General features: G+C 45.3%; 1 protein-coding gene and 2 long non-coding RNA genes across 4 annotated transcripts in view; 2 read left to right on the top strand and 1 right to left on the bottom strand.

Moving 5' to 3' along the window:
• Positions 1-25,835, top strand: part of LOC143179912 (dual specificity protein phosphatase 10) — a 58,952-nt gene that overhangs the window by 17,107 nt on the left and 16,010 nt on the right. For both annotated transcript variants that reach the window (XM_076379348.1, XM_076379350.1), the window contains one exon: positions 3,823-4,716. In XM_076379348.1, the coding sequence (XP_076235463.1) occupies positions 3,823-4,716 (894 nt within the window). The remainder of the gene's footprint in view (positions 1-3,822; positions 4,717-25,835) is intronic.
• On the bottom strand, positions 177-1,088 carry LOC143179915 (uncharacterized). Its single transcript, XR_013002044.1, has 2 exons — positions 560-1,088; positions 177-456 (listed from the first exon to the last, which is right to left on the bottom strand). It is a non-coding gene; the product is annotated as an uncharacterized LOC143179915 (long non-coding RNA).
• Positions 11,039-12,360, top strand: LOC143179427 (uncharacterized). Its single transcript, XR_013001964.1, has 2 exons — positions 11,039-11,312; positions 11,779-12,360. It is a non-coding gene; the product is annotated as an uncharacterized LOC143179427 (long non-coding RNA).

The raw sequence follows: 25,835 nt of genomic DNA, 5'->3' as shown, positions 1-25,835 counted from the left end.
CGACCGTGAGAGAGAGCGAGAGCGCAAGAGCGCAAGAGCGCGGCAGGGAGAGAGAGACCGGGCCAGAGCAGCCTCCTCACCTTCTAATATTAGTTGGCTGAGTCACTCCGATTCGATCCTGCGGCGTCGCAGCGACGAACGCCGTTGTTAAGTCCGTTGGCACGGCATTGACACGGCAGGGCTGCCCTGCGCGCGAGGGTCACCGCAACCTCGCAAGCTCTTTGACCTTTATGCGACTCTACTCGGCTGCCTACTGGCGGCTTCTTGCGCAACGCGACTGGGCATATCGTGTGCAGGTGATTGGGCGATTTCAACTTTAATGTAGGATTTCACCGTGTTTGAGTATATAGAAGTTGACGCATGGATGATGGAAATTGCTCTGATGATATCGTCTTATCTTGGAGCGGGTTTGATAATGAATCGTCTTTGTGTGGATCTTGGAGTGCAATAAATGATCTGTAAACGTTGGAATCTGATCGTCTTGGTTTTCACGTGGGTTCTTCACCCTTCAAGCTGTTTGATAACTTGAGAAATATTAGTGTATGTCAGATCTACTTACAGTTGAGCATCCATGAACATTCAGGAAACATATTCCACCTTATCCTTGGGTAAGATCAGCCATTTTCAGAGGAATGAAAACCAGTAGCATCGCCAGACAGCCGGAACAACGCAACGATTCGTAAAATAAAGATCATGCCACGAGGAACGGTCTAAAATGAACAGTATCCTTCATGCTGGGAGTCGCTCGTCTTTCCCTCGTTTGCTTCGTCACTACAGCTCGATAAACAGACATCGAGCCTGCCTCCTTTTATCTCGAAATCACGTCAATGGATGCTCTAAATATACCGACGTCGGTGGCCACGTTCCCCGACGAATAAAACTATCGTCGTCTCGTCTGCGTGTCCTGTCTGAGGCATGGCGAGCCCCGAGATTTCGCGATCGGCCCTGGTCATATCGAAGGGCCACCGAAAATCCCCGACGCATCACGTAATTTCTAAGTTGGGCCACCATCGGTGTTGCACCAAGACTTTCGTAATGCTTCGGGACCATTGGTCATCGTCCAATTTCCAAATTAGATCCATCCCTGCTGTCATTCTCGTGACAATGGCATAATCAAGACGATAAATCTTGGGGAGGATGGTCTTGCCGAAAATTTGGCTGTACCTCATTCGACGTCCCTTAGAGGACGAACTTATTGGTAAACTTGTCTCTGAATAGTCTGCATTAAAACATACTATACATTAACCCTTTGCGGTGCAATGTCGAGTGTGAGTTCACGTAACAATTAATTGAAGATACTACGATGAGAATGAATTGGAAAAATTTAGGCAATAATTGGAACCAGACTACTAAAAATAAGAAAAATAAATTAGACTGCAAAGGATCAAGGAAGATTAGCACATCTTCCTCGTGGTGCAGGTGTTTCAAGTGATGAATCAGACGGAATTAAATATGGACCAATATGGACAATTTTGTTAATTTCTGCCCGATACTAAAAGAGTAATCTGCCACACGTTTTGCATCCACAGCGAAGAGTGACCATGTGACATAATTTCATATAATGCACAGCGTACCGTACGCGTCCGTTCGTTCACCTCGTTTATCGGCCGTTCTCCACCTGAAACGACCGTGGAAAGAACAAGGGAAAAATTGTTTCCCTGCTTATCTCCGTGTGTAGAAGAGATACGGGCAGTAACGGTGTTGCACTCGAACGATTCTAATGCAGCCGACTTGCATCGACAAGCGTGCTTTCACTCTCGGCCGAGCTAACGAACGACGCTGCACCACCGTCGATTGTTATGCAACCCAAGTCGCGGCCATTATTTCAGGTTTGCTTATGAACGACATCCTTCAAGGTTAATAAAGTCAATCGTTCGCCACGATGCCGGCTACTCGTGCCTGATAAAGGATTAAGTGTCGCTTTAAACGGTCTAGCACACGTTGCGCCTAGTTACGCCGATGTTGAGCACGTGTCACGCGACGAGTATTAATGTTCTCGAGTCATTATGTTGATGACTTTGGTAGTACACAGCGGGAAAGAAAAAGGAATAGAGGAACTTTTGAGGGGTGTGAATACGATGGTTAAATAAGGAATTAAAGGCATTAGTAGAAGGCATCACAATTAATAAAAAATGGTTAGAAACAGTAAAAACTGAAATGAAAGAGAAGCCCTGATTGCAAACAGAGAAGAAAACGAAGACAGATGATTTACTGTCTCAGCTTAACGAAGCACATGTAAATGGAATCGTCTGATTTCTACCGATTGCGTCTGGCAACCACACTGAATCACACTTAGAGGCTCTTTCACGTCGCGTAACAAAGCGCGACAAGAGGAACATAAAACGATTTCACGGTGACATAATAGCGCGGGGAATAAGGTACAAGTCCAGCGCATGTACCATTCATTCGCGAGACTGATTCTCGGCTCTTTGGCCAGATAATGACTTCTGGTAGCACCTGTGCAAGCTGTGGAATATTTTAGTCGCCGAGATCTGCGTAAAGCGACCGCAAACACAGGGAACGTATTTCGGTAGCTTGACTCATCACATACATATTGCTATTTAAAAGCATTTAAGCATTGGTAACGAGTATATTCGGCTTAGTGTTTGCTTTAACATCGCAATAATTTCTCCTGTCGTCGATGAAAAGTATCGAATGCTGACTCAATTGAGTGCTGAGTCTGCAATTTCCATTCAAGGAACTTTATAAGTTTGAGTAATATTTTCACTGCGATATCTTTTCAACAGACATCGTGCTGCGATTAAGAGGTATAACTTCTAATCGCATTAATTCCACCACGTCTTATCGATTATCTAGTTGTCCTTATCGCATCTTGCTCATTGTTTGTCTGAGAATAAAGGATTGCGACTTTAAGAACTACTTTTTGTTTACAAACCAATCGTAATATTCTGCATCATTCGATGATATTGGGGAATAACTTTAGTATAGCGAGGCTCAATGGTAATTCGGGGCGTTTCACCAGTGCCTTCATTTACCCTCATCGTATCTCACAGAGGAAACATAATTGGTATGTTCTATAAGAATATGTGTGAATATGTTTTACAGAAGCTCTGGTTTTCTTCGAGGCCTGACACAAAACAGTTCATCCAGTTAAATCCATTTTCCTTGTAGCGCTTAGAGCTGACAAATCGGTAGAGTTAACGACCAGATACCCCGACACAACAGCTAGCGCGAGAGCTTTATCGTAGTTCATGGAAGCCTAGCAATAAGGAAGCACAAGAGATTTCATAAAGCGTGAAACGATCAAGTGACTCACTCGATTAGGCGTTATTGTAAACGACCTGGTATCGGCGTTGAAACGATCTCAGTTGTCACTAGTCGGCAATAGATTAAAGGTCGCTGCACGCTGTTGACGATCCTCCTTCTCCAGAGTATCGTTGACCTACGCACGATTTTTTCACGGTCGCAAGCGATAACGGAGCAGCGATGCACTCTCAGCGTTGTCAAGCACTACTGTCGCTCGACATTCTGCAGAATCTTCAAGAACTTTCGAAAATCTGTGCCAAAGTCAATAAGCTAGTGGGAGTGTGGGTGTGTAGAATTAGCATTCGTTGTGGAAAGCTTCCGTTATGAAGTTCTATTTCTCGAAGGTCCTCGAATAGAACTTCGCTAGAGTCAAAGTTAGCTATTCTTCCGTTTATACTTTGGGTGGTAGCAAAGAAAATTGCAAGCAAAGACTTCACGACCCACCTAAAACCTACATCCTTAAGCAGCTTCTAAGTCAGTAGCTTGTAGTACGCCTCTATGTCTCTTAAGATCGCCTATAGAGCATTCGTCTGACGATCCTCCCTTCTTTTTCAGCGTCAACGTCGGGGCCGCGTCTCGATATAACCACGCCTGACGTCAAGGCAGCGCATCCCCAACAGCAGCAGCCGTCGTCCTCGGCGTCACCGATGTCGACTCTGGTGTGCTGCGAGCCGGTCTCGGCGGGCCGCTCGCGGGACAACCTCAAACTGGTTCTGAACCGTAGCCTGAGCGAGCCAGGCCCGCCAGTCAGCGCATCCAGCTTCCTGCCCTCTCCGACGTCCACCGTTTCGCCGAGTTCCTCGACCAGCAGCGGCGTGGACAGCTGCATCGTCGACACCACCGACAGCAGCAACGACTGCAGCCTGACCGCGAGCGGTAGTAGCATCAGTGGTTGCAGCAGCTCGAGCAGCGGCACCGACTGCGATCATCCCTTGGTCGCCGACGTTCACCGCCACTATCATCTCCACCATCACCACTTTCATCAGCACCAGCTGTCAGCTTCGAAGCGCTGCAAGCTGGAGACCGTGAGCTTGCCAGCGAGCCCCTGCTCCGAGAACAACACGCTGCAGAGGCAGCTGGTGCTCCAGAGGACCAAGACCATCACCGCCGACGAGCTCGCGAAACGCCTCCCAGGGCAACAGACGAATAATCCTGTTCTCCTCGATTGTCGTCCCTTTATTTTGTATAATGTGAACCATGTGAGAGGCGCCATCAACGTGAACTGCTCCGATCGGTTCAATCGAAGGAGGCTGCAGCTTGGGAAAGCTACCCTAGCTGATTTGGCGACTACTCGGGAGGGAAAGGACCTGTTACGGAGAAGGCACTACAGAGAAGTGATCGTCTACGACGACTGCACCGACGACGTGGATAGGCTGCCTGTGCAACACCCCTTGTTCCTTGTGCTGGTCGCCCTGCTAGATGACAATAGGGAGCCCGCTCTTCTTCTCGGTGAGTCATTGGCTTTTTGTTATGCACTGATGTAGACTGACAACTTTTTAGTTTCAATGTATTGTACCTCGGCTGAAAAGTAGGAGCCTTTGAAAATTAGGATCCAGATAATTTCATCTACGATATACTAGCATTTTAATTAGCACTTTTGCTAATAGCGAAACTTTTCGTGGTAAATCAATCAAAGTAATCGTCTATTTCAGTGTAATCTTCCACACTAAAATAGGAGATTTCTTTTTCCACGGATTCTGGTGACGAAAAAGCAGCGCGTCAACATGTTATATTCGTTGTTTGTTGTTTATGCAAGATCACGCGGTAGCAGCTGAGCTTCGGAAATAACGATGATGCGAGCATCTCGGAAATCGCTCTTGCGTCTTTACTTTTCTTTTCAAATAGCCGAGTCATTACGTGGGTGATTCTCACAAATTGCCCTCAAAGCTTCGTTATTCTCTCACACAGATGAGCTTTACAGCACTATATCTCTGTTCTCTGAAACAAGAACAGGTACAACTCGCGTTTTTCATTCGCAACGATTCCGGTATTCGCGTTACCCTCACTCGTTTCGGTCTGCTGCATGGGGTGGGCGGGAATTCGACGGGAAACTGAATGGAAAATGTCGGGGAAACGTAGGTGGGAAGATTGCGTATCTACAGTAACTCAAGCTTCTCTTTATCGGTACCCGCTTGGAGTAACAGTACTCTTGGTACTCTACTGAACGCTCTTCTTCCGGTTCGTTCCGTCGAAACGGTACGCATGCGTGCTAGTTTTATGGAATGCAACTTTTTATGTCTGACCAGTAGACTACTATCCATTCATCAGATTTCGAAAAGGTACTTGTTTTCAGTAGCTCTGAAGATTTCAAAAGATTTATATTTCGAAAAAAATTTACAAGATCTGTAAGAAAGGTTATACAGGGTGTTGAATAACAAGAGTCAGAAATTTAAGAGAGAATTCCACTTGTAAGAATAAGACTAAATTGCATTTGAGGCTTTGTTTCAGAGTTATTAATTGTTGTAAAAGCCACTAAAATAGTTATAAAATGTGTCTGACTTGAAACTTATTCTACTGCCGGCGTATATTAGTCAGAACAGACACAGTGACGTCAGTAAAATAAATCTCAAGTCAGACACATTTCACACCGCAAATCTATTTTACTATAAGTTCTTTCTAGATTAAGAACAATTTAGAACACAGTAGAGAGTCAACGATGCAATACATAACTTCGGGGCATAAGTAGATGGAAACCGTATCTGGGCAGACAACGCTTGGCAAACCTATGATAGCAATACTTTTATAGGGATGTATTTCAGTTCATTCAGTTTCAATGAGTGTGTACTCCACTCGTGTCTAGAGACGTCACTCCATCAATGCACCTTTAGAGTTCAAACTTCTGTCTCATTTAAACTGAATGAAATCGTCGATAAACATTTCCAAGAAATTTCTATAAACACAGTTTCTGCTGCACAACAAGCCTCTCAAACGTCACTGTTTGTCAATCGTCCAACACGATAACCTTCTTATATTACGCTCGTATCTTTCCGTCTCCGTCCACTATAGTGCAGCGTCACCGTTAGCTCGCGTGTGGGTACGTGACTCGGGAATCTAGCGAATTTGATAACACGCGGAAACGCTGTTGTCGAAATCAAACGTTGAAGCGTTTGATAACGTTCAGTCGAAGTGGTAGTAAACTAGGTCTTCTCTTTTAACAATTCTGACAAATCGAAGAAATTATTTAGCTGGCCAGGAGTTGAATGAAACGTAGAAAAGTAAAGCTGCGTATTCACTGATCGCGTAAAACGTTCACATATAATCCCAAACATATTTATAACCTATTGTAAAACATATTTGTGAAGCACATGTTTTGCGGAGGCGTTTGGCGAATGTTTGAGAACAAATGTTTAGGAGTAATTGTAAATATTCATAAACCCACGCGCGTATTTTGCGCAGCAAGTGGATTCGCAGCTTAATGCCATGCCAAGGCATAGCAGCATCAAGTCCGCGAAAAATTTTCCACGTCTTGCGAATCTGACCGCGAAGAGTCGCCTTGCTGCTCGCTGACCAATTGAAATTCTAATAACGAGACGCTGATATATCTCGTCTAGTCGTTTATCGATACGGTTCCCGCGTGAATGAGGAAATTGGAGAGGCGCCAGGAGAATTTGAAAGTCGAAATATGCGAGGAAGAATTCAATGAAAATTCGACACTGAAGATAATTATTCGAAAACTGTAGCGATTAGTACTATAGGAAGTGAATGTTCCAAAAATTCCATTACTTTAACATAGTAGAAATTGAATAATTTCCAAGAGTCCAGAAATTCCCCTATTCCAATAGTTTCTAAATTCAGTCGATAGATTCCAAACTTCCAGTCTCGCAAGTTTGAACTTTCACCTGGACTGTTCGAGTTCTCATTCATATTCAAACATTCCCGCGGCATTATCAATCGCCCCTTATCTAAGAGCGATCCTTTCCTCGCGAAGTTCGCTCTGGGAACCAGGTAGCAGCTAACGCCTACAGAGCGACGTGAAAGCCAGTAGGGGCCGAGTTGTTGCAGCAGAATTTTGCAACTGAATCGGCTACCGAAGGGAAGGGGGAAGAAAGGAGTGGAGGGTCGTCGGCGAACTGCCTCGAGCAAAAGGCAACTTTGATGCAGCTACAGATGTAGCAGAGTTCCAACTGCGCGAAGATCGCGAATCGGATCGGCGTTTGGCAAACGGAATCAGGGACGGGTGGCATAGTGTGGTGCGCAAATTCTGGCCGACTATTCGCGGCGTCATCTCCGACATGAGTCATTCCTATGAATAGATCCCCACCTTTGCCGCCGTGGCGCGCGCCTGTGTATCGTCGATCGCTTCGGCCCCTTCGTCGCCTTTTTCTCCTTCCTAGTCGCTGTTTCCCGCCTTTTTCCGCCTGATCTATTGTGAAGAGAAATGAGTTTTGGAATAGTGAATAATGAATTTTTTTTGGACCTAGTGGGGTGATAATGAGACAGTGTTCGAACTTAAGGGTTGAGTTAACTGACGACCTTTTACTTGCGTATGTTGCTGAAACTAGGAGTATAGTAATATTATTTTAGTTTTACAAGTTTCTTTCATCATTCCTAGTTTGAAACTTAACTAGGAACAATCGTTTCCATTGTCACCTTATTGAGTCACCGGTAATTTCTGAAACGCGACACACGTTCCAGAGACCAATCGAAATTCGCGAAATAATAACATTACCGTAGCGTGAAATTGCCGCGCCTAATTGCACGTTACACGATCTTACAATCCTTGGAAACAGTTGTTCAGACACGGGAAACGTTTCACTGGTCGACAGCTACCGTAAATCGGTTCGCTTATCTGTCCAGCAGACTAATTCACGTCTGAAAAGTCATTTATCGTGGCTCGAACCTTCTGTACGGCCTTCTCGAATGAGTACGTGTACGCGAACTTTTTCTATCGTCGTCACGACGTTTAGAATCGAGCGCGAGGAAAAAGTGTTCTCGATCTATTTATCGATACTCCGCGCGTTGCGTTAGGCAGCGTTCTAGAATGCATATGCATAAGTTTCAGACGGAAAAACAGTCAGCCTTAGAGTTATGAAAAACTGCGTGACTCATGGCATTGAGTAGCCTTCTGGTTTCTACTTCTTTGCATGAAAATCGATCACGCGAATGCTTCTTCTGCTGCTCATTGTGACAACTTCGAGCGTCTGACCAAAAGGGAACTATCTACTTAGCGTTTTCAGCTGATGTAGCATCGCTACTATAACAGAAATATCCACTTTATCGATTACTCTACGTTTTCCTTGTATCACCAAGGATTAAAAAAGAGATTCGAAGAATTTATTCGAACTCTCTTGACAAGAACCTTTCTTGTTAAACAAGAATTACCAGACAACCGGAAAGAAAGGCATACAGGCGCCAGGGAAAGGTCACATTCTACAATTCTTTGGACACTTTGGAATCCACTGGGTGGCGGCCAAAGGAGAGCGACGACCGTTTCCAATTATCCATCCTCCCACCACCTCTCCAATCTCGTCCTTTCTCCATTTCGTCAAGAACATCGGGCCGGTTGTTCTGCTTGGAATATCGATTATTTATCGATCGACAATGTTCACGGCTACTGAACGCTTGACGATGTCGAAAACAGTGTCGCGATAACCGATTACTCGTAGCTTGGACATTGACGGATGTCATTAGATACCGCGCCGCCATTAATTAATCGTTATCTGCCGGTAATCGGACCGACGACATATCGTTGGAACGCGAGTAGATATCTTTTAATCGGTCCTACCTGTCTCTAATGTATCGCTGACCGATCGGCTCTCGTTCATTGGCGGCCTAAGTCCAATCGGCAGCGTGTCCTTTAGTGGGATCGAATAAGTGGAATTGAAAGGGTGGGAGTACTGAAATGTTAATTAATATTCACCTTTATTAGAGCACTCGAATAACTTGTTCAAACAAGCTATAATTTCTTAACCAATTTCTTAAGTACATTGTCTACAGTCTTAATGAACAGATAGCTATTTATACTCGTGAGATTACGAGCTGATAATGAAATTACTCAATACCAATATTCGACAGAAAGAAATATCAAGTATTTATTGCAAATAAGTAATGAACACTAATCCTTATCTTATTTACTTGTACTAGAAGCTCTTCTCTAACCCTCCCAATGTCCATTCACGTTGTCATTAGGCTTCCTCCGTCATCTCTGAAACGAACCTCGGACAGGGAATCATTCCCGTCTCGCGTCAGACAAGACGTTTAAATTTATCTCCGATTTGCGTCACTGGTTCGGTTTATTGCCAGTAAAAGCGTTAGTGGCCCCAGGTTCGACGGAAGCTCGTCTCGATTGTTGCAACTTTCAAGACGGTTCCTTTGGCCTCGTGATCGCGTGGATCCTAGTCGAAGAACGGCCGGGCAACGATTATAAATACTTTTACGTCGAATCTTCTCGAGGCTAATCTCGAAGCGGGATGTTATCGACTGTCCACGCCGAAGGATACGACTTTTACGTCGGATGACGATAGACGAGCAGGGTGGCTTGACTAAATTAGCGATGAACTAAGCGACGACGGATCCTCGCAACGACGACACAGAATCGCCGCGAGAAAGTATAACAAACGGGGAGACACTCGTTTGGCTAATTTCTTCCGCGTTCCAGCTGCGGGAGATATGTATATTTTCTTCAGGAATTCTATCGCGATTAGGAAAACCTGACTCGCTAGAGGGGTTCTTTTTTCTACTACCGCTACTGATTGTGAGAGTCCTCTGTAGTAGGGTTTGCGTGGGCTGTCAGCTTCGTGACAGCAACTATGTACAGTATGACCAGAGATATAGTGTGGTAAATAGAAGTGCCGCCTGATATATACAGGTAACATCAATAAATCGCGATCCTGCGAGAAGCTAAAGGACTCGTCTTCTAATATTCTTGTCACTTCACTTGTCTAGTGCTCATTTTACGACCAAGCTGTATTTCTAGTCCAACTATACATCTTCTTCAAAGTTTTGACAATGAAAGATGCTCTATTTTACGATATTACAGCGCTGAAAGTGTACGAATCTTCAGTAGTGTTACGAATTGGTGACAAGTTCTCCTTCAGATCGCCCTCAGAGGAAGGAGAAGAAGCAGATTGCAGCCTCTCCTGTCCTTATACCCAGTTAGGGAGGGAGAGGACGTAGAACGTGAGCGGCTAGGAGCGAGCAATAGTCTGTCAGCGAGCACAAGTGACGGCTCGCCACGTTGCCGAGGTGACGGGAGAGCAAACTCGTCTAAATTCACCGATGAACTAAGCGCCACCCGGGCCTGGCGACGCGCAGAGCTGCGATATCGCTGCAGCCGTGCAGATAAGGCCGCGCTGCGATTCGAATCGCGTTCACGCGTTGCACGCGCGGCTGCATGTGCGTCTTCGTCGTAAATTATGCAAGCAGCTCTCGTCTACTACACGCGACGTCGCGAATGCGATTAGGCTACCCGTTACGATCGCTCGCTTCGATATAGAGCGAATTCGAGCACGACTTTTAGAGAGCTTATATCTAGAGTTTAGAGCAGGGCTTCCTCAGACATTTTTTTCTTCAGGGATATCGCTCTCTAGGGATTTCCACGATGAATTTTCAAAGTCAGTCTAGAGTCCTTGCGAGATGAACTTAAAATATTTCTTTTTGTAATGGTGTTTCCTTTGATTCAGCTTTGAAAAAAGGTGCATTTCTTTTTTAAAATATTTCATCTCAGGAAATAACTTCTCTCTGATTCCCAACGATTCACAGGAAAATCCACATTCTTCTCGATCCTTTGCAGAATCCAAAGATCATGAAAGAAGACGTACGCAGTGGCTTCCCCGAGCTCTTTCGCTCTATTTCTATCGTCTCGATCATCGTGGCTGCGGTCGCTCCTAAACATTAAGGTCAAAGTAGCAGCCAAGTCTCGTAATCCACGACTGACTCACAGCTAAATATCCGAAAGGGAACGCGAGTGGCTGAAGGGAGTCCAAGGGGACGTATAGTGCGCCCGCGCGCTTGAGCGCCTGGGTTATGCAACCGTGATTTTGACATACGGTCGCTACGTGCGCTTTAGCCAGCGCGTAAACATGCCGCGGGGTTAATATACACCGGTGAGTCATGCTTTCGTCGGTGGAAAGCGCGATTGGACCGAGGAGGACGTTGCACGATCTCCCATTTGCCAAAATACCGATAAAACCCTGGCTCTTCTTTGTGTGGCTGCACCTCTTCCCGTTTCCCCTCGAATATGCAAATGCAGGGAGGGAAGTAGCTCCTATCGTTATCGCAGAGATAAGGCTTGGAGGTTTGCTCTGGCGTTTAGTAATAGCCAATTTGAAATCAACCGCGAGTTTATCAATTAATCGCCTGAAACAGCCACTCAAACATTTTCACTGGATGACGAGTGAGATCACCGTTTGTGAGGTACTTGGAAATTTTTGCAATTTCCTCGATTTAATATTAGAAACTTACGTACCAGATGTCCCACTTTCTTCAATCGCCCTGTAGACTGACGCCATAACTTTCAGCAGTTCCTTTATTCCGAGAAATCGTTCAGATAAACTCTATTCTGTTTGATAGGATGCTTCAGATTGTGCAGCTGATACTCTGCTGATTCTCTGTAAGGGATGAATCATGATCGGTTGTCGTGGGTGGAGCAGACAGACTTTCATATCGCACAAAAAGCAACAATCGAATCCCTGTTGAACAGATTGTACGACAATAATCAAATTCTTGTACAGACTTTAACAGTAATATACAGATAAATAACTAAATAATTCTCTAAATTAGAAAAGAAGCGAACGCAGTAAATGGAGTAAATCTAGTAGAAATGCTTTCATTGATAAGTCCCATAATTGTGTTCATTGTAGCGAGAACGCGCGCGCGCTATCTACCGCTTCGTCATTTTATCGTGACTTCCGCTACGTTAACGTTGAATTACGTTCTGGTGGAGCCACCCACGGAAGAAGTCGCACTACCAAACCGCGACCAGATTCGATCAGCCCCCAAATGATTTTGTTGCGACATTATCGTCTTCGGTTATTGATAAATGACACGTGTTATCGTGGCGTTCGCGAAGGCAATGGTGACTACACTTTAGATACAGAAGGTGTTAATGAACTGGAAAAGCTAAGAGAGCTTCTGGGAATTCTAAAATTGAATTCTGTTTTGATAATTTATAAAAGAAGAAAGAAACTAAATTTAACATTGAAAAGAAAATGAGTACATTGAATTGACGATATCGTAAAGTGTGCCAGTCAGCGCGAATAACAAGCGATCATAGGGCAAGGAAAATAATTTTATCGATACGGTGCGCGCATGAATCATTGGATCAATCCAATAGACTCGCGAGCGCGTGTTCGAGTGTTTTATTTGCGGTCCCATTCGTCCTTCTGTCGCGATAAGGAGAAGGACGATACGTACGTCACGCTCGCGGTGAGTGCATTAATATGCATCGTTACTTGATAATAATTTATGGAATTTGCATTAGTGAAATCAGTCGGCACTCGGAGCTTTACCGCTGCCCGGTTCTTCTTGTTGGAGGCTACTGAATACCGAATTGATTGCAATTTAGTGAGACAAGGAGTATAACATTATTCATTAGTTCAATTCTCTTTGCTGGAATAGCTCTGTAGAACCTTTGAAATTTAGATCAGTAGTTTCTTAATAACATTTTAGCTCGCTTAGAGTCAAACCAAAATTTGCATTAAGAATTATGCATCAATCATAGAGGTATACCAAAGAAATTCGAAAGGAGTTTACCTAGATTCCACTTCAGAAAAAGGTATTTCCTTCTCATTATACCAACAGTTCCAAGCAATTCTTCAGGCCGCTCACGTTAAAAAGCATCCTCCCAATTAGCATAAACTATTCAATCGCAACTGACATCACCTCTCAAGATTTCTACCAGCTCTCGCTAATCCTCGTCATCTTCGATCACGAGGCGCGTATCGGCGATCGCGTTTACAACAGCAGGAAGGAAACCAGCGTTGCACCATCGACGGTTTAAGATACAAAATCACTGCGAAAGAAGGGGGCAATCCCTTACAGAACGAAATGAAAACGAAGGTAATGAACATGTCTGTGATGTCGGTACATGCGGCAGGCATTGTAGCCGGACATACGATCCTGCTAATTCTCACGATCTCGTTCTCCTCCCAGTCGAGAGAACAAAGAGAGTAACAGACCACTGTGCTGCACGTGTTGCACGCGTAACACACAGAGAGGCACGCTGTAATTCATGCAAATTGCATTACGTCCAGCTAGCTGCTCTGACCGACCGACGGTTCATCGAAACCTTTCATTCAGCGCCTCCACAAGTATCATCATTCAACTCCTTGGCAACGCGACTTTCCGGTGATTTGCGTGGAAAATCGCTGGCCATCTCGTTTGGCTGACGCTCCTCTCCTGAAAGTGCAACTGATTAGTAGGTCTTCGAACCCTGTTTTCAATTGGTAGATATGCTGCAGTTTTATAGATTTTTCTTTCATCGAAAAAATGATCCCACTTGTCTGACTCACTTGAAAAATCAAGTTCTCCCTCCCCGTCTACCAACATTCGTCCAAACAAATCCATCAGCCGGTCGTCGAAACATCAGACCGACAAAGGCAATCAAGTACACTCAACCCTGGTGGACGCGCAACGAGCGGGAGGAGACACATGGAATCATCAGCAGCGGGTTGAATCATCGTCCAATGTGGAGGAAAAAAAACGGTCGCTCCGAGGGGTGGGCACCTCTTATTACCTCGATCAGGGCTCGTGGGATTCACCACCCAGGCCAGGCGGTGGGGACGGGCTGCGGGCCAAATTGAAAATCGGAAAAGCGTGGAAGCGTGAAGGCTGCGTCGCTTTGGCCCACTCGAGGAGCCTTAATGAATTAGTCATCGCTTTTTGAGCGCGCTGCCCGAAAGCCTGTGGGGTGGGGGAACGGATGGGGCACGGAGGGGTGGCAGAATGGCTATATTTTGCTTTTGTGCGCTTTTCTCGATCCCTCGCAGCATCCTGAGAGGCCGTGTCAGGGGGTGAACCGCCCCGGGGGTGAAACACCGCGCTGGCGCGCCATAGAACGCATCTGGATCAGCTGTCGATGACGATTATTATATGTGAGTCACCCGCTAGAAGCGGCTCGGTTTAAAGTGTATCAATGACTAACGTGTCCAGCACACGTCCGTGCCCCCTTTCGCCTCCCCTTTTCCCGCGTCCACCCCGTGTCGAACAGCGTTCCCTTTGATTCTCGTGGCACCTTCTCTCGCTTGCTCGTCGACCCCCCTCTTCTCCCTTTTACACCAGCATGGTGAACGCTAGGGCACCTCGAACTGTCCCTAATTCGTAGGCTTATTCATCGAATGCGTATGACGTGTACGCGCTTTGTTTCTCCTCTCCTAACCAACCACCCCTTTCGACCCCCTCGTATCCCGTGGCAGGAATCTGGGATAGGAAACGCGGTCGTGATGCGATTTTGGATTCAGTTGACTCATTGTTTGCCGTTGCGTTAGTGAAGCTTAGGAGCTATCACTCATCGCTTTTGGACATTTCGAATTTCATTGAAGTATGGTTAAATTAATACCAGGAGTTCTTTAATTCTGATAACAAAGAACATATTATAATTGACGCATACAAGTTAAATAATATTTCATATACAAATCTCCTCCTTTTTTTCTCAAAATATTCTATACATATTATTCTAAACACAGTGATTTACAAAATCTCCACCTCCCTAAGTTGCCGCAGCATGATTCAAAATAGCCCCATCCCCAAAGGGTTAGCTCAGCTTCCGCCACACGCACCCCACTGCCATAAAGAATCCACCCCTCGAATCTGCGTCACCCTGCCCCGCGTTTTGCGTCAACAGCACACACTGTCGTTGTCAAATTATCGGAGCGCCCACGCAAACCGTCTGAAATTTTCTATTACGTCGTCTCATCGTGCGCAATGACGAACGTTCAGTGCTCTTAAGGGATCCTCAGCGCCGTCCAATGAAGCTGTCTTCCACGCGCACCCCTCCCTATCGTTCAAGAACAGTAGGATGAACGATCCCTGGCCATTGTGGGAGCGTCGCGTCGGTGAACATACATTGGCGAATATGAACTGCTCGAAAATGAACGTCCCGTGCACTATTCACGCGTGAACCGAGTCAGGAACCCGTCGGACGCATATGGTCGGTGGATGATGCATGGTCTCTGATATCTCCCTCCTCCTGCTGTTCTCCTGCTTAGTTCACCATCTGCGACGTCTAGGGAGATAATCTTGAAGAATCTTCGCGCAGCGCTAGGACGTTTGAATCAGGCCTTTCTTTTTTTCAACATGGGTGCTTGGCGCGCTGAGTCTGCAGCCTGAGACACTTAATCTTGGAGTTGAATTAGAAGGATTTATGTGGAGAATATTCATCATTTCACGAGGAAACCGTGGACGACTCTTTCGCAGAAAAAATAAATAAGGGATTGGAATGATCTCTTCTTAGAACTATATGACATCTATCTTAGGGAATTCCGATTTGGTCAATGGAATCAGGATCCAAGAATTTGGTTATTATTAATGGAAGAGACGGGTTCTTCCTCCTCTTCTGTGAAGTACCACCGATGAAAATTTGGGCTGGAAATCAATTAGCATCCTTCGTCATGGTCATCGAGGAAAAATTCCTGCGACCTGAATCTGTTCCTTTCTTCCACCTATTCTGCGAAGTGTTAGGTGAATTACCATGGTCATGACTCCATCGTTCCTTCGCCATTCATCGAATTCGTTATCTCGATTGCCGATAAGCCATGCACCATTTGAGCAAAATATTGTTCATCCAAAGACGTACGATGACTATGATGGAAAAGTTGCCGACGATGACGTCTATCTAAGTGGAATCGCATGTTGATTACAGCGGGAATAACGTTACATCATCTTCATCTAGTTGATTTCTTCAACAGATTAATCTCGCGGCTTTATAAAAAATAATCTTGGATTTCTTCCGAGGTGAAGTTAATCCTCCACTCTTTGCAGTTCTTCAAAAAGAAGACCTGGACGTCGTCCTTCGATCCTCTCCGTCAATTACGGGCTGCAGAACAAGATCCATTGCCTTTCTTTGCTTCACGGTTGTTCCTTCGGACCTTATCGACCTACAAAATCTTCAACATCCTCTTGGTGCAGCCAGGTTTCGAAAGCCTTGGCTTTATTCGTCGTTGTAAATTTCTGACGTGCATCTTTCTCGACGCGGTGGTTCTCAACTTTGCTGAATATCTTTCAAAAATAAAATTGACAAGTTAGAAAACTTCGTAGTACTTCGTAGTACTTCGTAGCATTGCCCACTTTCTCTTGAACATGAATCCTTGACGATTCGATCTTAGGTTTCATTCCGAGTCTAGGGCTACTCATTCTCCGAATTCAGATAGCAGGTCGTAATCTTTAATTATCAAGCTTCTCTGGTCTGGCCAGAGGGATCGTCGACGAGAAAAGCAGAAGCTCGTGTGACGCATCATTCGATAATCCGTGGCGTGTCGGGATGCGAACCGCGTGGCGCTGTGGAATTGTCTTCTGGCTGCCGACCGATTCGATGCTCTCGACTCGGTGGGAACGAGAATGACGCGCGGAGTTTGTTGCATGCCTTCATTGCGGATCGAATTCTCTAATCGACTCCGTTTGTACCAATTTAACGCCGATTCTCAGCAACCATTTTCCCTCTGGAATCATTCAAATCGAATCCATTAATTTCTTATTATGCAATCTTCTTCTTTGATAGACCTTCCTAATTCAGGTCCCAGTATCGCTTGTTATATTTAAATTTGATATTTCCGCCGACACAATTATGTGTTGATAGTGGCCTGATTTTTTCCGCTCTTGTTTCTGGGGCTGGGTATCGGGAAAAATATAATAGAGCATGACGCATCATTCGATTATTCGTGCGTGGTGATGCGATACGCAGTTACGCACCGAATGATCTGCAGCCGCTGTTTTTCTGAGTAACGATTAGACGGGCAAGCAGTCCCCGCCGTTCATGAAATTAAAGACACTTCTTAGAACAAAAGATACACCATACATTAATTTCGAAAGCTCAGGAATGTCCTCGTCCTCGAATCTCTAGAGAATTCCTGACAGCTAAACAGCTGCGTTTTCTCTCTCTCAGCGCAGCTATGCGTTCTCCAGCAGCTTCTGCATCCTTCGTCTGCTTCTTCCACTTTTCAGTGTCATAAATCCTACTTTTTTCGTGCCCTTTCACTCACCATCGACTGTCATACCACAAGAGCAGCCCCGTTTCCGCGTTGTTTCTTCTGGAACTATCATAACTCATTGTCAGCTTTTGTTCATTCGCATCAGCTTTCGATATTGCCAGCTCGAACAGAACGCTGTGAAATTTCTCGGGTATTACGAACAGTTTAGCGTTTTAGTGGAACCCCTGTAAATGAGTCATGAAGAATTATTGCCGTCACAGTAGCGATCTCGTCATGTCTGCAGCATTCTGGCGGTTTTCGCGGCGCAAAAACCGCCGAACAATGCGACGACGCAGGCTAGCGGGCGATGGCCCCGTGGAATCGCGTTTTCTAATCCATGCTCTGTGTTCTCCTGTCGTGCCAGGCCCGTCAAACCGTCGAATCACCGGAGGTGCCTCGACGCTTACTTTCTCTCTGACTCACCCAGCCTCGGTCGGCGCGATCCACTTGTTCCCGACGGGTCTGCAAGGATTTTCAGGCGTCGATCTCTGGATTCTACGGATTGAACGCTGAGAAAATCCTCTGATATCTCATATGAGACGAGTCGAGACAGTATTTGAGAGAATCGTTACGACCTGAACGATTTTGAGACCTGAAACCTCGCTTGTGCTTGGAATCACAGGATCATTGAAATTTCCAATTTTTTTATTTATAAGATTTTTAAGATCTTAAAGTAGGCTTTTTCAATTAGAGACGCATGAAGAAAAGGAAGATGGAAAGAAACAAATAGAATTTGGGAAGCCGGAGCCCCAGAAGATCAAATGATTTTAGAAGACTGAATCTTCTTATAATGTCTACTGAATCAAATTTTCTACTAAGGCAACGCTCGAATTTCGCGCGAAATTCGTCACGATTTCTGTCGCATCGATTTCACAGGACACTGTCGTGCCACCAGTTGCAAGTTTTTTAATCGATGGCAGGTGAAAGTAAGGGAATTAGAGCAGAACGGAAATGTTTCTGTCGACTAACGGAGAAGCAGAGTCATTCCGGTGCACCGTCGCGTTCGATCGACCTGTTCTATCGAGAAATCGCGAGGGGAAGAGAAAGAGAGATCGGCTCTCGGAATATTCCCCGAGCACAGGGGAACACTTTCCAAGTCCCTTCGGAGACGTCGTAAATATCACTGTCAACGGCGCGTGTCGACGACGCTTTTCCATCTCGAGTTGGCACTTGCTGTTCAGGGGGCTCTTGATGAAAGAATCGGCCAAATTCTGAGCGTGTCGTATTCGTAACGCGTGACAGCTATTCGGTCATTTGGACTGATATACTTACATAGTCAGCTTCAAGAATGAAGAGGTAGAAAGAATAATGAGCGAAATGGATACAACGATTTGACAGATATGTATTCTTGATGAATACATTAGCATCGTATATTTATATATGAGCTACCAGTCTTCCTGTCCCACCTGGGAAAGGAGTACAAGTATGAAGAATTTAGTACACCCATTCCATCTTCGAGATCTATTTCAGACAAGACACCTCCACTTCTTTTTCTGACCACTCCCATTTCTATAAACCGAGATCTCCCCGAAGCCCCGCCTCGAAATAAATTTTCTAAACACAAAAGAAAGGAGCAAGTGGAATTGGACAGACTCTAAATCACGAAGAGAGCAGCAGCAGGTAAATATAAATTACCGAAGAGCGACATCGGCTTCCTGTGGCTGTCCGCGGAAGCAAACACCTTCGCGTCTAATTCCGTCGACGGCGTTTTGTGTCGGCGTCAAAGCCGATGAAAATCTAAACCGGCCGCGCGAATAACGAGGCAGGCACATTTTTCACAAGGTGTCCGAGCGCGTCGGACTTCGTGCCAGATTCGTCAGCGAGGCCCGATTTAGCCGGCTTGGCGAGCATTAATGAGCAGTGAGGTCATCGTCTCGGCGCTGCCAAATAAAAGAGAGACACCGTTCCCCAACGAGGGCCTCTGACACTCGACCTTCCCTCGGACGACGTCGTTTCCGCGGATTAAACGAGCCCCGGGACACGCGGGACCATCGAACGCTCACCTACTCTTCGGTCGAGAGCAGCCGAGGGAGGGGGAGGAGCACGAGGGGCAAAAAGAAGCGTGGCGAACGCTACACACGCGTCCTCATCGTTCGTCCTTCGTCTCCCATTCGAGCCACTTTGGGAACCGGCGAGTGAATCATCGCGACTGGGATGAAGCGGATGAAAGGAGCCGGCGAGCGTGTACTCGCTCGCTGAAACGCCGTCAGCTGGTGCAAGGGGTCGACGAACGCCGTTTTATTTCGCGACGCTGCCCGAGATGCCCGAGACACTCGGTCACCTTTGTCTCCTTCCCTGGCTGCCTTCATATTCTAGGAAAATTGGCATTTTCCTTGGGGAACCTCGCGGGAGGTCCATCCCTTAGAAAGGGATTGACAGATAGTCAATTTGTAAGATGATTGGGTGGGTGCCATGAGGTCATCCCTGTTACTGATATTTGGAGCAATGGTCAGCAGTCATCCAGAAGGTATCTAGAGAAAGCAATTGCAATATTGGTCTCTGATCATTCATATGGATATTCATCCTTCCAAGATGGAATTAATGTCCACCCAAAGGAGAATGAAGAACTCTATGAGTCAACTTGTTTGAACATAATTCGAACTCGATTATTATGCTGCAGGAGGCAGAGAGCCCCTTTTGTCATCTCGATGTTGACGATTTTGGAAAGATGATATCATGTGGACACGAGCGTCGTCAGAAAGAATTTTTCTTTACCACGAATGGGTCTTTTCAACGACAGAGAGAGAGCCACGAGCGTTCTCTGTGTCAATAAATGAGTACATTCGACGTGAGTCATCGCGTCCACTCGTTCTTTCTTTGTGAAGTCACTCGGCTTGCAAACAATTTCTCCCGATCGTGAACCGTGAACAATGAACCAGCCGCGATGACTTCGACTGTCGATAAACAATAGTCGATCCTTAACCCTTTTAATAGCTAATAATAGCATTGTGTTTGAAATATCAAACACCTTGCGGTAAAAAGAGAATGAAGTTGAGTATAGTTCGTTGAATGCTAACATGAAAGAGAAAAATTGGGAAGGAATGGTAATGATGATCTATGATGGTTAGAGCAGCGATATTTGATGCAAGACTGATATGAAATTATAAATAACTCTCACGGTAAATGCAATGAGGTTCTCAAGAGAATGGAGCAGCAATCGATGAAATTCAAGAGGTTCATTCCTTTCTATATTTGCGAAGAAGTTGACCCTAGCGCTGTTGAAAGTGATAACCCAATCGAAAAAAGTACCTACAAATTAGAATGATAGTAAACACATTTGCACAAGTAGTAATTCTGAAATCCCAAAAAGGGGTTAAAAAAACGACAATAAATTCTCATGAAGGCCTTTCAAGGAAGCCCAGTTCCAAATAGGGGTTCAGGTACGAGGTGACGACAGGTAGCGGCGCGAGGTGCGTTTAGGAAGAGCAGATCGATCGTAAGTCTGGGAAGGGGGAATACGGGGTTCGACAATGAACGAGAGTTTGAGATGCCGTTGGAATGCCGTTCATTGGCAGTAGACCTGTACGTGAAACGACGAGGGGCGAGTGGGGAGAGAAAAAGGGCGGTCACAATGCGGGTTGCTTTCCTCGCATGGCCTTCACACCTTCACCTCGTCTCACCTCTCGCTCAACCACGCCGATCCACGACGCTGCTGTCCGATTTCCACATCGTGTAATACATTACGTGCTGCTTGTGTCTACGCGTCTCGCCAACTGTGCAAGGATGTTCCTAGATCCGAAGATCCTTTCTTGAGTAACAGCTGCTTTCCTGTTTCTATGACGAGGATTCTCTAAAACAGCTTCAAGGGTTCTCTGAAATCTGTAAGTTTCCTGTACGATAAGGTTTATGTAGTGCTGTGTACAGGTTCATCGATGGGATCCAGTTGAAAAAGCTGTGTGACAGTTAAAATTAGCATATGTGAGGCGCGCATCAGTTGCCTCTAAAATTAGTTTGAGAGGAGAAAGACCGTCCTATGGTGGCTCCAGCGTGTGTTGTGTAACAGAAGCCTCGTTTAGATTTTCACATCATCCAACCGTAACGAGCCTGACCCCCGCGACCGTGGGCAGAGATTTTACGACGGAATCGAGATTCTCGGCGATCGTTGCCTCTCGTTCAGGCAATCAGCTCTTACGAGCCCGGGAGGTTACTTAACCATCAAGCGTAAATTACTTCGGTTCTCACTTTGGGCGTCGCGTTACGTCTCGTTTTAATGCTCCGTTCTATTCCTCCTTAACGGCCTCGTTACTTCTTTCACCGGTGAAATAGGTGATCGTGTCTCGCGTGCGCTTTGATCGTATCGATAACACCGTTTAACGACTTCTAAGTTTCCCAATTACCACCAAGAATTCGCGTTACTGTTTTATGATGAAACATCATTGATCCTAGAGAAATATGAACGCTTTTACTTCGAGCCTGAATACAGTTGCTCCATGCAGATAGAAGAAACAGGGAGAATTCAAATATCGGAAGGGTAACTTTGATTTCAATCCGACTTGTTCGAGTAATTGCAAGAGTCTAACATTGAAAGCGTTATCCTACCTAGAAATCGCAAATCGTGTCGTCCTTGCGTAGGTAGAGATTTTACGATCTACCTACTCTAACGAAGCTCCCTTCGACTTGTCCTTAGCTTCTTCTGTTGGCTAGGCAACCTGTAACGAACCTACCATTGACGAATATAACACACAGTGTAAATGAAACGCATGCAAATCAGTCTCGTAAAATCCTTACAGGTCGTGGAAATTTTTCACGAGAGTAAACTGTCACGGCTCGTTACATAAATAACTACAACGGTGTGCAATTGATCGTCGTATCCCGTTTCCGCGACTTTTCCACTGAAACAGCGATATCTTCTCGCGATCGTTAGAGGACAGTCGAGCGTGGTCGAACAAATGATCGAGGAGGCGTTGGAATTATAAACCGCTGAAAAGTGCTGAAGTTTCCAGCAAACTGTGTAAATTTCAACGGGGGTGGTTCTAACAAACCTTCTTTCAGAACACTGGACGTCGTTACAGGGCTAACCGAACGTAGGACGAGGTTTTACGAGGAAATGAAATCACTCCGACTCTCAGGTTTGCATCACGCAGGGCAGTCGGCGACAATGATTGCATTACCAAGGACAGGTGAAAGGAATAGATAAACGTGCACTTTGATCTTTGCAAAATCGCGGAACTCGGTGCACGAAGCCTGTTTGATAAGTTAATAGCCGTGCAAATGCTCTTTAAGCTTGGAGTAACTAGAAACAAACAAAGACTTTAGTACATTTTGTTCTTCGTTCCCCCTAGTCAACGTAGCAATTCATGAAGGAGTGTAGGCTGTGACAAATAAACTGGATGCGTCGATTGCAAAATCGAACGTCAGCTGCGATTTCACACCCGACAAATAAGTCACTCGCTGTCACGTTAAATTTCATCGATTACACACGGTCAGACTTTTCTCAGCGACCTGCGCTGTGCAATCGCCCGGTAGATCGTACTTAGTCACGCCGCTTTACGACGCATTGTACAAAACCACGGCGAACGATAAACCGTTTAGTGCGTAAATAAACGAGGGACATACCTTCGGCCTGTCTGACACGAGTCTCGGAATTAATTACGATAACGTGTATTCTTGAGATTCGCATCGTGGCGCTAATACATCAGTAGAAAACACGTGACCTTTCGCAGTGGAACAAGTAGATGCTGCCGTGATAAATGAAACGGTCGTGGATTATCTGAGCGTCATCTATGTATTAGACGTTGATCGTGAGGCACTTGTTAGTTAACCTGGGTCATTTGATGTTTATTAGTGGGTCGCGGCTCGTGAGTTACTCATTAAGAACCTGTGGGTGATTTGTTTAGCAAGGATGGAACACTGTGGTTATGTATAGGACTAAATATCAGTCATTTAGGGGTGACCTAAGAGATCTCTGAAGACCTTTCCTCGGTGTTAAGCCTTCCCTGAGTCGCCAGCTCATTACGTACCACCGCAACAGATCACACTGCAGATCATCAATAATATTACATATTGTTCTGTCGCGGAATGTAAACTGTACTACAGTTTCACGGCTGAACAAGCCATGTTTCTGTTTTGCTCCCTCATTGCCGTCTGCACACAGTCGAAGCGTTTCTATAGAAATCATACAGCACGCAGAACGCGCTCGTTTCTTCGTATTCCGATTCACAGTATCGATTGTAGACTACATGCAGGGTACATGGCCGAGTCGATTCGCAAACAAGCTACCGCAGGTACCAATCAGTAGCGCGGGTGTGAGCGCACATAAATCGTGGCGGCACGAGGACTTCCGTGAAGCCCTCTCACGGGAGAACGCTTGTAGCTCCTTCGTTTTTTTCTTCTGTAGGGAATTCGAGGCGTAATTGGGACCGTCTCCGAGTGATAAGCTCTGGCAGCCTCTCTCCGCGTCGGTCCCAGGGTATTAATAAGAATTTGAGCGCGAGATAAAGTTTTTAAAGGTCGTTTTAAGGACTATCAGGGGAGGATAACGAGGGATTCCTGGAATTGCTGTAGATATCGGAATTCCTGGAACGTAGGGACTTTTTGTCGGTAGATACTGAATGTTTCTGAGAATCCAGAGGAGTTATAGTCAGTGCCAGTGGTACAAGACGATTTAGCGACCTTCCGATTGCGTAGTAAATTTTTCCAACCCAAGATACCTACTCTTATTATATATTAAGTGGATTCTGTTATTGTTATCGAATCAAAGGTGCACATTTTGTCGGAAAACTATGACTCACTGTACACATTCCCCTGGAAAGCTAATTGAAAGTACAAGTAATGTAGTCAGCCAATGACGCGCGAACGAAGCGTGCTTGAAATTAATGTAAATTGACGCAATTGGTTTGCTTGTCGCTTGCTGCGAAATATCGATTATCTCTTCTTTTGATGTCCTATGCGGGCACAATGACAAGGGACAATATCCCCTAAATTTACGACCCTCGACTGAAACGTACATTTCCATCCACGATTTTCTTTCGTCAATCCGATTGCATAATCGTCTTACGTGAGTCTTACGACCACTGTCGATATAAGTGTAGCTGATAAAACGTCCAATGCAAATTTCGTATCCATGACTCATCATTTGGATTTCCACGCGAAACATCCGTGTTCTTTTCTTCGATTGCTGGTATATTTGCATTTGCTCATTCGACGAGCTTAAACAAAAGCCGGCGTCGTGTCCGTCACCGACACCGAATCAATTATGCAACTGAGATTCAACTGAAGTCACATTAATGACTCAAACGCTCCACCGTAGAGAGCGTCGTAATTGACAGCGGCGCGTGGCAAGGAAACGTGTATTCTCGGAAAACGGTCTTGTTTCAATGCCAACTGGAAGAATGCAAAAATTATCGGAGAATGCAAATTCTAGGTGACCGCGTTTGACTTTGTCTCCAATGAATATTTCTCGAGTCATTCATTTTGCATATGTGCACTGTTGAAAAAAGGCTGTAGGTAATCGTCAACTATTGCTGTCCATGAACCCGTTAAGGCCCAAAATTGCATAAATGCAACATTATTGAACTATGTATTATGTATTAAAGAATTTTATAACAATAGACATTGATATATATACTAAATGAAAAAGGTCCACAAAAGAAGTCTATGACTTACAAAGAAACTGGTATGTTCTAGTTATTGTAGTATTATAAAGACTTCAATTTTTTTCAAAAAGTTGTAGAACTTGAATTAGAAAGGAGAAATAGTAACGAAAAAAATATAAAGCTAATTTGTAGAATTCTCTTTCACGACAATAACATAAAGGAACAAAATTCAATGATGTAAATTCTCTAGACAAAATATCGAATGAAGTGTTAGATTTGACGTTGAATAAGTTAAAAAATCCTTCTCCAAAGGAGAATAGAACCTCGACCTATTGAGACAAGCTCGCTCGAAGCTGCCGAGTCGGCACGACGACCCTGTTTTCCACGCTCCCTGCGTCGCTAATTCTGTACTCGATTCGCTGAGGCATGCTCAGGTACGAGCAGTCGATCCGTGCAAATGAAATCAGGGTCGCGGGGTTATTAGCGCGAAATGAATCAGAGTCGTGCGTGCACGCGGAAAGAATGCAGGGAACGATGCGCGGCGTGGCGCGGGCCGAAGCGTAGAGCGTCCTTCGAGAACGTGGTCGTTTCCTACTGCGATCCGGCTGACTCAGACTGCCGGTATGATTCCGTGGGCTATTCGTGGCCCGAGCAGACAGCATGGACCACTCGAATAAATCACCAAACCCAGCCGGGACCCTCTTCCCACCCCCAACCCCTTTCGTGTTTCGTGCGTTTGAAGCTTGTCATTGATCCGCGAAACATGCTTGTTCGTGGATTCTTTGAAGTTGATTTATGAACTTGGGATATTAAGAAATTTTTCTTCTCGCGGAATACAATAACATTTCCATGCGATGAATAAGTCTCGAGTTACGAGACTACTTAAATAGAAATCTGTCAGCGACGGCAG

Source organism: Calliopsis andreniformis, chromosome 5 (genome assembly GCF_051401765.1).
Source record: "Calliopsis andreniformis isolate RMS-2024a chromosome 5, iyCalAndr_principal, whole genome shotgun sequence".
Taxonomy (NCBI): Eukaryota; Metazoa; Arthropoda; class Insecta; order Hymenoptera; family Andrenidae; genus Calliopsis; species Calliopsis andreniformis.
This window is presented reverse-complemented; position numbering and strand designations above follow the sequence as displayed.